This window comes from Penicillium maclennaniae (assembly GCF_028827695.1).
Source record: "Penicillium maclennaniae strain IBT 15551 chromosome Unknown utg000004l:1.0-3007600.0:1.0-3009580.0, whole genome shotgun sequence".
NCBI lineage: Eukaryota > Fungi > Ascomycota > Eurotiomycetes > Eurotiales > Aspergillaceae > Penicillium > Penicillium maclennaniae.
Window position 1 is genome coordinate 822,092 of NW_026623216.1, and position 13,573 is coordinate 835,664.

General features: G+C 51.1%; 1 protein-coding gene across 1 annotated transcript; it reads right to left on the reverse strand.

Annotated features, from left to right (window-relative positions):
* Positions 1 to 261: 261 nt before the first annotated feature.
* N7477_004493 (uncharacterized protein) lies at positions 262 to 13,339 on the reverse strand (the record flags this gene model as incomplete). Its single annotated transcript, XM_056966156.1, has 4 exons — positions 262 to 5,532; positions 5,579 to 10,270; positions 10,330 to 13,001; positions 13,057 to 13,339. 4 exons carry the CDS (start codon positions 13,337 to 13,339, stop codon positions 262 to 264), a joined length of 12,918 nt encoding a protein of 4,305 aa, XP_056822937.1.
* Between the last annotated feature and the right edge of the window lie 234 nt (positions 13,340 to 13,573).

The following is a 13,573-nucleotide window of genomic DNA, read 5'->3' on the forward strand; positions in this document are numbered from 1 at the left end:
TACTATGGAAAGTTTTGTGCATGGGACAGGAAATATATTCTTCGAAAAGACTTGAAAAGAAGAGAAGCTAGAAAAGTAAAGTGTACAACGAAAGGATCTCAATAAATCACACAAAAAAATCTTCATAGAACAAAAGGTAGTAAACAAGAATTCCGCCAGCGGTCTTTGGGTATAAGAACCATCATGCCACCACCAACCGTAGTCTAGAGATGGAATCCCAAACCAGGAAACAAACAAACAAGGAAACGAACAAAGACAAGACTAGGCGTCAACCATCAACTGCTCCCCTTCGTCCAGCAGTGTGGTAACGCGCGACAGATCAGAGATCATCTTGCGGCCATGGCCAACCAGAAGCAGCTTCTCTGCATTGGCTGGAAGTCCCAGATAGGTGGGTGGTTCACGCTCAGGCAGGTTGTTGACCCAATTGACAAAGTCGCGAATATTGGTCGTGCTGGGCAGGGTGAGGAGATCGTCCTTCTCTACGCCGGAGACGAGCTTGTACTCGTCCTCAAAGGCTGCGGGCGTGAGGAACTGGCTGACCAGGTTCTCGAGTTGCTGGAAATCGCCGGCGTCATCGATCTTGCCGCCATACATCTCGGTGATTAGCGTGCGGATCATCTCCCATGGAAGCTTTTGAGGAGCAACGTTGGAGCGGCCTTGAGCAACGGTGTCGACCCAGTAGTCGATGATGAACGCAGAGCACTCATAGTCGCTGTCATTGAATTCCCAGAAACCCTTCCATCCAAGGCTGGGCGCGTAACGGAGTCGTTCCTGGACTACAGCGTGAAGGAAGCAAAGAAGGAGATAAACACGAGCCTTTTCGATGGGGGCCTTGCTGGCGCGGGTGTTCAATGATGACAAAGAGTCCTTCATGTTGGCGCGAACACCGGCAGGTTGCTCGAACATCAGAACGCGAGATGCGCGGATCAGGTTGACCGGGATCTTGGGGCTGGATTCCATAGACAGGAAGAGGCGGAACTCTTTGTGAGGCTTGAGCGAATCCAATCTCTTTTCCAGACTCTGAAGCCACGAAGGCGCCAGGTGAACGTTCTTGACTAGCACCCAGTTACCAGCAGCGGCAGCGTTGCTGATAGCCTTGTCGGCACTCTCGAGACCCTCGTTCGAACCCATGGCAATATTAGCACAGGTGGCATGAGTACGTTCAACCAATGCGTCAACCTTATAACTAGCATCAAAGCCCGGGCTGGAGCTAAGAGCAATGGGCCTCGTTGCAGTGACCTGTTCAACGACGTCCTTAAGATCGCTGCTGCCCTCAAAGAGCTCACGTCCAAACACAGCCTCGATGAAGCGCTCGGCCATGGGAACAAATCGGTCCATCCGGCAGAGCTTGACAAGGAGCAATGACCGAAGCAATTGATCGAGGTGAGTGGTGTTCTCGCCCCAGACGATCGGAACGGCATTTTCTGCAAGTTCCTCGTCGAAGAATCGATCCCAATGATCCTGGGGAATGCCGGGTACGTAATCCTTGAAGATTGACATGTTGAGCAACTTGTTCATCACTTGGTCACGAGAATCTGTTGTCGTGGAAAGATCACTGTCCTCGACAGATTCGTCCAGAATACGGTCCAAGATAGCTCTGTCCATAGGGAACGGAGTGGCCTGAGCAAGAAGAATAGCGAGAGTAACGCGATCCTTCTGAACAAGACCTAGTGAAGTCCGCTGGAAAGTGGTAATGAATAAGTCACGAATGATGATCTGCACGCGCGCAGAGTGATCTTTCTCCTGAGCAAGTCGCTTGTTCTGGTACAAGACCGAGTTGAAAATGTCAACAAAGTACTGCAGTGAGAACTGGTAGAAGTGGTTGATGTGGTGAAGTTGCTCCAGAACAGCAAATACAGCACTGCAGGCACGAGCGATAGTGCTGTACTGGTGAGTGATATTCTCCACCTCTGTCATGACACCCTCGGTCTCCGACATCTTTTTGGAAATCTCAGCAGCCTCCTTCTTGAGAGTCTCCAGCGTGTCGATGACATTATCATCGTCGAGAATGTTACCACGAGACTCGTTCAGTGCTTGTAACAGACGCTTCTCCAGTTGCCGAAGGTGGACTTTGAACTCTCCTTGCATCTTGACGAGGTTGTTACGGCGTTCGTCAACATCGGGTCGCTCGAACTTTAGCACATCGTTCAGCGACTGCGTCTGCAAACTGCTCTGAGTGACTGTAAAGTTCACAAAGGTGGTTCGACTGCAAACGTCCGGTGGGAACGAAGCAGAAGGATCTCTAGTAGACAGGAAGAGTTTGAAGGATGGTGAGAAATCGATCTCTTGCTTGCCAAGTTGAATCAAGACTCGGCCACCGGTCTTCTGGTATTCCTTGTTGAGAACGTGGTTGAGAATTGGGTCCAAGTGTTCGGCATCCTGGATAAGGATGGGATTTCCGAAACGCAAGGCGCTCTCAAGCTGCTTGACAAAGGAATCGTCCAGGAAGCTCGTCACGGTAAGCTTGCGGTCCTTGCTTTCCTTTTGCAAGAACTCGGTGACACGACCAGACGGGTCGACAATCAGAGGATATCTATTGAAACGCTTCAAGACAATGGCGTTCTCTGTACAGAGATCGTCGACAGGCAGGGAATTTCCTTGCCAAGTGAGACGCTCGTCAGCATTAGAAAGGTACTCCGTGATCGGATTGTGGGGCTTGAAGTTGATCCCGGACTGAGCCAGCTGGTGAACCCAATCCTCGATCATGGCCTTACGGAATTGCTGATCGTAGAGACCAGCATAGGCAAGGAAAGCGGCGGCAATGATCACATCACCAACAAGGGTGCCGATTTGTGTCTCGAACGACTTGCTGCCATCCTCCCAACGTTCACGCTCGGATGCCAAACTGTCAAGCAAACGGACACTGCGGTCAACCTTGAACTGGACACGGGACATTTCTGTCTTGATTGCTTGCGTTTCACTGATGAGAGCAGCATATTCAGCCTTGTAAGTAGCAATACTGCTTTCTAAGCCATGGATGGTATTCTCAATAGCCTGCGCCTCAGCCTTGGTTTGCAGAGCCTGCTCTTCGAGCTGGTCAACCTCTTCGCGCAAGGGTCCAACACGGTCCAAGATCGCGGAATAATTCACTTGAGCCTCAACCCATTGGACCAGGGGACCACATGCCTTACTGGCACGGTTAACTCGCTCGTAGGTAAAGTCCTCCTTGGACAAAAACTCGTTCTGCATCTTGGTTCGGTGGTTGCGAGTCATTTGGCGCTCGTTGTCATAATTCACAATGCTAGCGATGAAGTCATCACGACGAATAAGACCTTGGATGGTCTTCCAGCTATCGACCTTGTGGCCGAGAAGCGTGCAGACGGCTTCCAGGGCGAGGCGGACACTAGCCGGCGGGTTACCCATGGATCGGACTTCTGTAAGATGCTGACGCTTGATGTTGCTGACACTCTTTTGTGCCTCCGCAACAGCGGGCTCGGCCCTTGCCAAATCGTTCAAGACAACCTCCCTCCGCTCTGCCACCTCCTTCTCCTGTTTTTCCAAAGCAGCCTGCACTTCTAGCGAAACCTGCTTCCTCTGCTCTGCCTCTTGCTGATCAGCGACCATGCGTTGTAGTTTCTCGTTGGCCTCGGTATCCTTCTTCTCCAATTGGGTCTTCTTCTGGGCGAGACTGCCGCGGAGGTCGCTGACTTTCTCGACAGTATCGCGAAGCTTCTCTAGGCCAACGTTCAAATGGCGCTGTTGCTCCTCCAGGTCCTCGCGCTTCTCGTTGAATAGCTTGACATACTGAGCAACAAAGTCGAGAAAATGACGAGGCGTGAGGAAAGTGCTCCGGCCCTGTTGTTTCTGCAGACGCTGGTTGAAGCGGTGCAGCGAGTGGTGGATGTAAACCATCGAATTGACAACAGTGTCTCTGTGAGAAGCTGGAAGTGACAGTTCGCGGTAAGCTACCGGAATGCTGTCGGGAGAAACGAAGTTGGGCTTATCGAGATCAACCGACTGGGTGAGCTCAGAACCGACCTGGAATAGGGCTTGGTCAGACCAATCTCCCATCCAGTTTAAGACACAACGGTTGAACAAGGCGGGACTAGTCGCGGCCTTAGAAGACAGTCCGTCCTCGGGTGGGTTCATGGTAAACACAACGTGCAGGTTCTTGACAATCTGCTGTGTGAACCACTTGTAGAGTTCCTCTTGGGAGTCGAGGAGCAGACCCTGGCGCTGAGCACCCTCTTTGCAAGCTGTCATCAAGGAAGAGAACTCATCACCCTCAAAGAGACCGGGGACCTCGGCGTTGGCAAGCAGGGTGTTCATGCGCTCCAAGAAACCGGAGTCGAGGACGTTTGCCTCGTCCATGATGAAACAAATCTTCTCGCCCTTACAGCCTGCGCGACGAAGAACACTTCGGAGATCATCATCGAAATCCTCCGACGAGTACTTGCCGTGAACCTTGATTTGGAAGACCTTCAGACCATTCATCCAAGCAACGAAGCGAGACAGAGTAGTTTTACCACTGCCACTAACACCGATAAGAATGAGGTGACCCTGGGGCTGGCGGAAGACTCGATCAATGCGTAGAGCATGCTCCAGAACATCATTGAACAGGACTAGAGGCACATCAACTTCTTCTTCACAGAATGTCCGCAGACGTGCCTTGACAAAGTCACGAAGTCGCTCTTGATCCACGGGCACGTAATTCTTGGACAGCCAGTTCGAGAACAGGATGGGACCTTTCAATGCCTCTTGATCATCGATCGTGGGGAAATGCTCCAGAGCAATACGGCGAACAGCATCAGCAGTCCAGGCGCGCTCGTCTTCACCGACCAATCTGTCCTGGAAGAGACGCAGAGCCTCGTGGGCCCAAATACGCACAAGGCCTTCAATTGACAGGCTTTCAAGTGGCTTGATTGCCTCATAGACGCCCCGAACCCAGCGAGTAAGCTCACGAGGAGAGTACACATAATGGGGCTGGATCTGCGGTGTGAATCTGGTCTGGGATTCAAGATAGAATTGGACCATGGCTTTGGTGAGGGCCTCAGAATATCCGCGTAGCAATGGCAAGATCTTGAGGACTGCAGAATTGAATGTGCCGTAGATCTGATTGAGAGAGATCTCACCAGGGTAATCAACCATGATGAGAGGAGCGTGGCGCAGGAAACGCTCTCCCATTGGGGTACGACCTGCGTCTGTAGGCGGATTACAGGCACCAACGAATTGGATACGATCAAGGCTGACCCACGTCTTGTCAGATGTGCGCCAGAATCCATTCTGCTCGACAAGTTGGCGCAAGAAGGAGATGGCACGCTGGGTGCCATAACGATCAGGGGCGGGCAAGTTGATCTCGTCGCAGAAGATGACGAGCCAGCGTCCAATTTGGTTGGGAGACATCACCACGCCATTGAGGGTCTTCTTGTACTCGCAGTACTGCTCGAAGGTTTTGATCAAGAGGTCAGGGGTGGTTGCACTGGAAAAGTTGAGACCGACAACCTCCATGTTCGGCAACTTTCTCAGAGCGGCAAATAAGGTCATAGTCTTTCCCGAACCGGGGGGGACCGCAAAGTAGCAAAGGCTTGTGCTCTGCGAGCCATGAGTACAACACATCTTCGTGACGAATGGTATCCACAGTCGGGATAATGACATCCGTTTGGGTGATCGAGTGTGTGTTGATGTCGATCGATGGCACCTGTGACTGCCAACTAGTCCACTCAGCTCTAGGAAGAGTCACATCAAAGTCGATGAGAGACGAATCGCCATCTGGTGGCAGGTCCATGGTGGACATTCCAGAGAGATACTGCCCGAAGGCCTTACGGTCCGCAAGAGGACAATCACCAGTGAAGGACCAGACCATAGTAAGCAAGAGCTTCTTGGAGATGTACGACTCCATTTGCTCGGGGTCAAGAGGGAAGTCAACATGCTGGATATTGTACTCCAGGACGTTGCGGCACGCTTTATTCAGCAAACTAAACATAGTATTGAGTGCGCGAATGTCGGTGAAGTCCATGATGTGGTTGTACTTCTTGGCTTCGTCAAGAGCCTTAAGAACCAGATCATCACTTTCCAAGTGCTGCTTAAGAATGGTGGAAAGCTGATCCTGCGCAACCTGGGTTCTGACCGCAGCGGATCCCGCAGGAGCACTATCATCGTCCAAGTCCTCGAATGTCTTGGTCTTGAGACTTTCAACATAATTGTTGATCATCATGGATGGAGTAACAGTATCGGCATTGAACCACACCATACCACATCGAGAGACAGTAGCGAGGGTCGCGTACTTCAATGTCTCGACTTCAAACATGATGCGGACATTCGATGGCAGGTTGAGACGTTCACCGTTGGGCAGAGTAAGAAGTTTGTTGTCATCAAGAACACTGTTCAAATTCTCAACCCACTCGGGATCGACGTCACCGTCAAATACAATCCAGTGGCGCTTGCTATCTTCTCCACGAAGGTTGTCGACAATCTTTCTCAGGATACCAGTGAAGAGACCGTCAGTCCACTCACGCGTAGTGCTGTCCAGGTTACCATAGAGAGCCTCTTTAGACATAACCTTGGAGTCGATAATGTGGGAGACACCCTCAATACCTTCAATGCGTTGCATGGCCTGCAGAAGTATCTTCCAAGCAGCTGACTTACCGGCTCCAGATTTTCCAACCATCATGACACCGTGGTGAATACTCTGGATCTGGTACAGCTGAAGAGCCTTGGAAATCCACATGTCGCTGTCTACGAAGTGTTGTTCCTTAGCAATATCCCGAATGGCCTGAGTAAGCTTCTCGTAATTGGCAGGCACATAGTCGACCCCAGGGAAGTCTTCGACTTGAATGTTCAGCATCCGCTCAACATCTTCTTGCACAAGCTTGGGCGCAATAGTCTCTCGCAAACTCTGAACAATAATCTGAGGCTCAACCACCTCGTCAGGGCCAATCTCACCGTCAGCATTGGCAATACGAGCACGCTTGAGACCTCCAGAGCTGACAAGGACACTCTTCAATGCACGAAGGCCGAAGTCGTAGTGGGCTTGTTTAGACAGCTGAGAAGCACAGTGGTCAAAGAACGGCACGGTCTGCTTGGACAAAGGCTTGGCTTGCTTGAAACCCTGAGAAAACAGCATGACTTCCGCAATAAGTTCCTTGTCGGGCTTGGACATTGCAACGCTGCGGAACAGCTTCTTCAGGTTGTCGGGCAAGTTGGAACGACCCGCATAGCCGGGGTTCATGGTGATGAAGATACCAGTGTTGCCGTTGACAGCCAGCTTACGGCCAACTAGCTCAATCTGTGTCTTGCTATCTTCCTCGCCCTTGCGCAGGCCAATCTGAATATTCTGAATCTGCTGGGAAACTGCAGACAAGATTCTCTCCTCCAGACGATTGAATTCATCGAAACAACCCCAAGCACCGACTTGACAGATACCAAGGAAAATTCGGCCCATGGCCTGGAAATCGAAAGTGTCGTCACAGCAAAAGACAAGCGTGAAGCGACCAAGCTGAAGACCCAGGGCTTTGACAGATTCGGTTTTACCAGTACCAGCTGGACCGTAGGGAGAGCCACCAAGTCTCTGGCACAGAGCCTGAGTAAGTGTAAGGAAACAACGGTCCGTAAGAGGAGTGCGGACCAAACGCTCAGGAACACCGAGATACTCGAATCCATAGTTGAGCTTAGCATTCGCCATGTGGACATACAGACGTTGAAGGAAGTCACCCTCCGGCTGGTAAACGTAGCGCATCTGTAGCAACCACAGATGGTGTGTTGGGGTGGTTGCGTTGAATTGAATCAACTTGGAAATGGTGTCACGCTGGTGAACGAATTCTGTAATCATGTGCTCACACTTTTTGCGAGTGATGGCATCAAGTTCTCCAAGCACAGTGGCAGCGAGCAATTCCAGAATTCTGACCTCTGCGTCATACAAAGCTTGGAGGTTTGCGCCGCCGTCTTCCAGAGACTTCTGGACAGCGTTAGTCCAGACGACCTGGCTGGCAAGGACAACGATTTGGGCAGGGTAGTTGGCAAGAAAATCGTTAAAGGCAGTACGATCGACGTCAGGGCCGCTGTACAAAGTGTCGAACTGCTCGACAGCCTCTCCGAGAAGCTCAGCCAAAGTCAATTTCATGTTGGTCTCCAACGCAGTGAGCCAGTCATTGATGCGTGGAGTTTTAAGGAGGTTGACTTCCTTTTTCAAGCGGACTTCTTCGCCTTCCTTTGAGGTTAATCCGACGATGTTGTTTTCGTCGTCCATTAGGAGGCCATTCAAACCAGCAAACATCTTCTTGAAATGCTTGGCAACACGGAAGATGTCGTTGCTGTTGCCAATAATTTCAAGCAAGTCCTCGTCTCCAACAAAGTAGAAGCGAGGGAATGACACACGCTCACGCTCGAGATATTCACCAAGTGCCTTCTGAATCTTGTTCAGCAGCTCGGCCAAGCGCTCCAGAGACTTCTGGACACCGTTGATGGCAAGAATATCGAGAACGAACGGAGATTTGTACACCTTTTTCATAACAGCAAAGAACTCCGAGTTGATATTTTGGAATCGGCTCGACTCCAGCGGAAGCAGATGCTTGATGTCAGCATTGCCGGTGAAGACACCTTCCAAGTAGACCCATTGTCTCTGGACATCAATCCAAACATCAAAGAGAACATGGACGCGATTCAACTTGTCTTCCCAGGAGGCAGCCTCCTCTTCAAATTCCTTGTAGTAAGGTGAGTGTCTCATGGCCTGGAGCGAGTTCAGGTTCTCACTACATTTCGCAAACAGGTCGTCGAAGCCACGGATAAGACGGCACTTGTTTTGGTAATTTACCAGGTCTAGAGAGTAGTTTTGCCAGGTCTCACGAACGGACTTCAGGAATTCCTCCAAGGCCATTTCACCCTGGGCCTGAGCGATAATATCACGGATCACAGTCTCGCTTGTTGCCAGCTGCAAGTCCCAGACATCGCCCAGAGTCAGCGACACAAGTGAAAACCGCTTTCCAGGCTTCAAAGACTTGTAAATCTTGTGCCAGTGGCGTTCCTTCACAGCTTCGGACTTCATGTCCGACAGGAGAGTGTTCACCTTGAGAAGTTGGCGAAGAACATTCTGAATATGCTCGAAAGCAGCGTACTGCCTCATTCGGCTAGGCATTTCTTTGGTCATCTTGATCAGACCATCAATAGCCTGGCGCAGCTTGCGGGGCTGCACGCTAGTCCACAAACCATCACGGAGGTCATTCAAACTCTTCCAAATGGTTGATAGAGCAGCCCAGACAGACATAAAGTCTTGAACCTCCTCGAGAATAGCTGGAAGAGATGACTCAGAGCTGGCAGGGAGGTCAAGTGCTTCCTTGGCCTTGGAGACCATTTCGAATTCAGACTGAAGGGATTCAAGGCGCGACTGGAAGGAGCTCAAAGTACGAGATGCTTCGTCGGGAGGGATAGTGCCAGAGACGGGCTTCTCATCGTTCCACTGAGCAATTACCTCAGCAATCTTGTCATTGATGACTCGGTCTTCAGCGCTGATCTTTGCGCGGAGGCCCTCGGTCTGATCATGAACGATCTTACTCTTGCGGGTTAGTAGCTCGTTCAATGCGGCCCATTCTCCATCGACGTTTTCAACGTGAAGCCAGTCACTAGGGAACTGATAGCGCTGACGTGCGAGGGTGGTCTGACCTTGGCGGAAAAGGTCGACCTCTGGCTCCCAGACACGAGTTTTGCGCTTACACTGCTGAACAATGGTGATGAAAGACACAGCATGTGCGGTAGAGGAAGCCTCCAAGGTCTGGCCCTCCAAATCACGACGAGCAGTAGCAATCTCGGAGTGGACTTCTCTCATACGACCACCAAGCTTGGCACCGAACTTCTGGAGAATCTCGTGCTGCCACTGGTCATACTTGGCGTTGACCTTCGTCTGCACCTGCTCATAGTCAATTCGGATGTTACCAAAAGATCGGCCGACTTCCGAGGTGTCGAAGGTGGCACGGCTCTTTCGAATCTCCTGTAGCAGTTGAAGCCACTGGGAAAGATCGTCTCCCAGGATATCATAGACCTGCTCAGATTGCAAATCCCAAAGCGACTGGAATTGCAACCATTTGTCGACGTACTCGGATACATCACCTAGTCTCGACTCGATCACGCCATAGACCTGGTTGAGCTCATCGGTACAGCCTTGGGGGAGCTCTGAGAAACAGGCTTCAGATTGACGCACAGTTTGCACATTGATGGAAATCTGGTAACGAGAGGCCTTGATCTTTTCGAGGTTGCAGATAACTCCCAGCCAGGTGTCAAAGTGAGAGAACCAGCTAGCTCGAGCGAACTGCAGCGGTGGGTCAAGGTGAAGAACCTGGTTCTTCATGGAAATTTCGTGGAAGAGTTCAGGAATGAGATGTTGTAGGCAGGGGACTCGACTTCCCCGGCGCTGGTTTGAGCGTGGAAAGACGTTGTTGCCTCAGTACGAGATTCTTGGAAGGTGCTGATCCACTCACGAATCGCGCGATGAAGACGCTCACGAAGGATTACCTCGATCTTTCCATTAAGCTCTGAAACCCAGTGTTCCAAGTTGACATAGTTCTCAAGATTGAGTTTATCAACAGAAGATTGAATGGTGTCCAAGCGCTGCTTGAAAGCAGCGGAGTCGTATGCGCAAGTCTTGAGCTCATGGGTCGATTTTTGAATGCTTTCGTTGATGGTGGACAGTGTGGTCGTCTTGTCCTGAAGGACCGATGCCGATCCCGCGAACTCGCGAACAAATTGAACATGTTTGCTCTCGGTACGGTTAGGCACGGTGCTGTCAATGGTACCATTTGGGAGTGACTGTTTAACATGCAACTCATAAGAATGAACAAACGACTCCCAGCGCAGAGGTATACCCTTGCCCACCATGGCCTGCGAGTCGTTGATGTATCCATTGAGAAGAATAGCGACGTCAGACATAGAGGCAATGATACGGAGGGTTTGTAGCAGGGTCCGCACGCTCTCCATCAAGCTGATGGCGTAGGGGTAGACGCGCTTAGCTTCCTTGGAGATGTTGCTGACAGCATGAGGAACCTGGAAATTCAGCCAAATAAGGTTGCGGACCTCTTTGAACAAAGCAATAATTTGGGCATCGAAGTTGACAGTAAGCTCCAGGATATTTCCAGCGGCGCGATTACGCACGATATTGAAGAGTCGTCCAGAAATTGTGATGTGTCTTCTTTGAACATCGTAGAGCCAGGATTCAAAGACAGGTCGAGTGTCGAGCTTCTTGCGGAACATGTTGCTCTCAGATTGGAGTTTTTGGCCTTCAGTGTGTAAGTGCCAGTCCTCTCCCAGAACATTTTCAACCTTGCGCATGTAGCTATCAAGTTGACGCTCGATTTGACGAGCCCAAATGATAGCGCCGGAGACGGGTGGAAGATCACGAAGCTGCGCCATCGCATGAGCCTCGGAGTGGCCATACTGCTGCTTGAAGCGCTCGTGTAGACCAGAGATATCACGCTTTACATTGTCGATGAGCTGAGTCTGATACTCTCCAATAGCACCACGGATCTTAGGTCGGACCAGAAGAGCATTGAACTTGGAGAAAACACGGAACATCTCGTTGGCATTCTTAGCAGTCGCAAGACGATCACGCAGACGAGCAATGATAGAATTCTCCACGCGAGAAGTACGCTCACTGTAGCCAATCTCGGCTTGTTCCCAAGTACGAGATCCTTCAGGGGAAACGTCCAAAACATCAACATTCTTGAGGGCAGCGTAGGCATGCGTCACTTCCTCGACGGCATCAACATCACCAATCTCCTCAACAATAACAGTCTCGTCAGAGTCAACGCCAGCGCCGGTCTCTGCGGAAGACTTGCTAGGTCCGAGGACGTTAATAATGGTCCTCTGAAGCTGCTCGTGATTGACACGGAAGGTGTCGATGTACTTGAGACGTTCGCGGGTCAATTCATGTCTTCCATTAATTTTGATCGGGATGAATTTTTCATTGCGGCGTCTAGTCGAGTCACGAGCAACATTGGTAAATTCCTTCAGATTCTCATCCCACGCACGCCAGATGGCCTGGGTGGTTTTCATCAACGACCGAAATTCACGGTAATCCAGGTGCAAGATATCACGGCCGGGAATGAGATCGTGGACTTTCCGGTCGAGGTCACCTGAAATGGCCTCGACGAGTGAAAGGGCTCGCTTGATAGGGTAGGGGCAGATTTTCAGCTTCTTGTTCAGATGGCTGAATATTAAGCCAAGCGACTCCTGCACCTTGCTCAGAGAGGTGGCAGATAGAAGCTCATCCAGAGGGAAGTCACGCATCAGCTGATTGTACTTCTGAACCAGCTCGGAGGCATCTCTCAGTCCCGTGTCAGCCTGGAAACTAAGGGTCGGTTGGTAACGCTTCGCATGGCGGAGAATGTCCATGGTTAATCTGACACCATCGCTTGCCAGCTGAGCCTCGATGCTCTCCAAAGCCGACTCCATAGACAGCCAGAAGTTAATCTCGGGAGATGCTGACTCGCTGTCCGGATCCCGAGACATTTTGGTGATCGTCTGAATCGAGCGAATCCAACCATTCACAGTATTCTGGATGCTGTTCGTGAAGGCACTGTTGTCCAGAATTGTCGTGGGAATCAGCTCGACCGAGGGTTTGACACCTTTGGCCTCAGCTTCTTTCAACGCGGCTTGGACTACATCATGCATTGGAAGGTTCAAAGCTGGGATCTCCACATTTTGCTGCAAATGCATAAGACCTAGCTCTAACTCGGCGAATTTTTTCTTCGTTCCGGGAATACCGGTCTTTGTCTCAGTATCGGCTCTAGGCTTCACGCCAGCAATGGTTTCTTGGTTGCGGGCGTAGGCTTCGAAATAGGGACTCAGACCATGGTGGAGCAGCAGATGTAAAACCTGGTAAGGCGACATAGTAGTCCCTTGTTGACCCTGAGTATTATTGAGAGATGCGACACCGGGCAGATTCATGACCTGAATCTGCGAAGCGATCGGTAGAGCCGGGTCGATAGGAGCAGGACGTTTGATGAAAGCCACCGACGAGACGGTGGTTGAGGACGATGAAATCTCCGAGGAGATAGTATAGAGATATTGTACCGAGTCTTGCCTTTGAATCAATATATATGCCCGCGGCATTAAAGGCGGGGATCAACTTACCTTGACCCTCGGTTTCGCCATTGGTCTCCGCGGCGCCCGCGATATCTTTCTGTACATAGATCGCGACCTGCGGCTCGGAGGCGAACCGCGTACATCTATGCAAGGTCTCATTGTACCTGGCCTCCGAGAGCAAGCTCCCGGTGGCCTCCAACTCGGATTTGAGAGCGCCCAGTGTCACCTGGAGCACCTCCGTCAGGTACTGAATCACAGCGCCGGAATCCACCAAAGCTGCCAGATCCGGCGTCGAGACGCCGTTTGGCACCCCTGTGGAGGCGACCTCCATTGTTGTCTCGGATCTAAAGCGACAAGCCCGGGCAGATCATGGAAGGGAGAAAGCTGAAGCGCGATCGGGGCGGAAGAAATAAATGTTGACACGGGTCGCGTCGTGGCGGTGCACAGTGTACAATGGTGGAGACGGCTGATAGATCGCGTCTTTGGAGTTGTGAGAGAAAAACTTAGGGAATCTAGATTAAACAATAGAGAAGAAAAGTCGACAGGAGCAGGTGTCGATATCCAG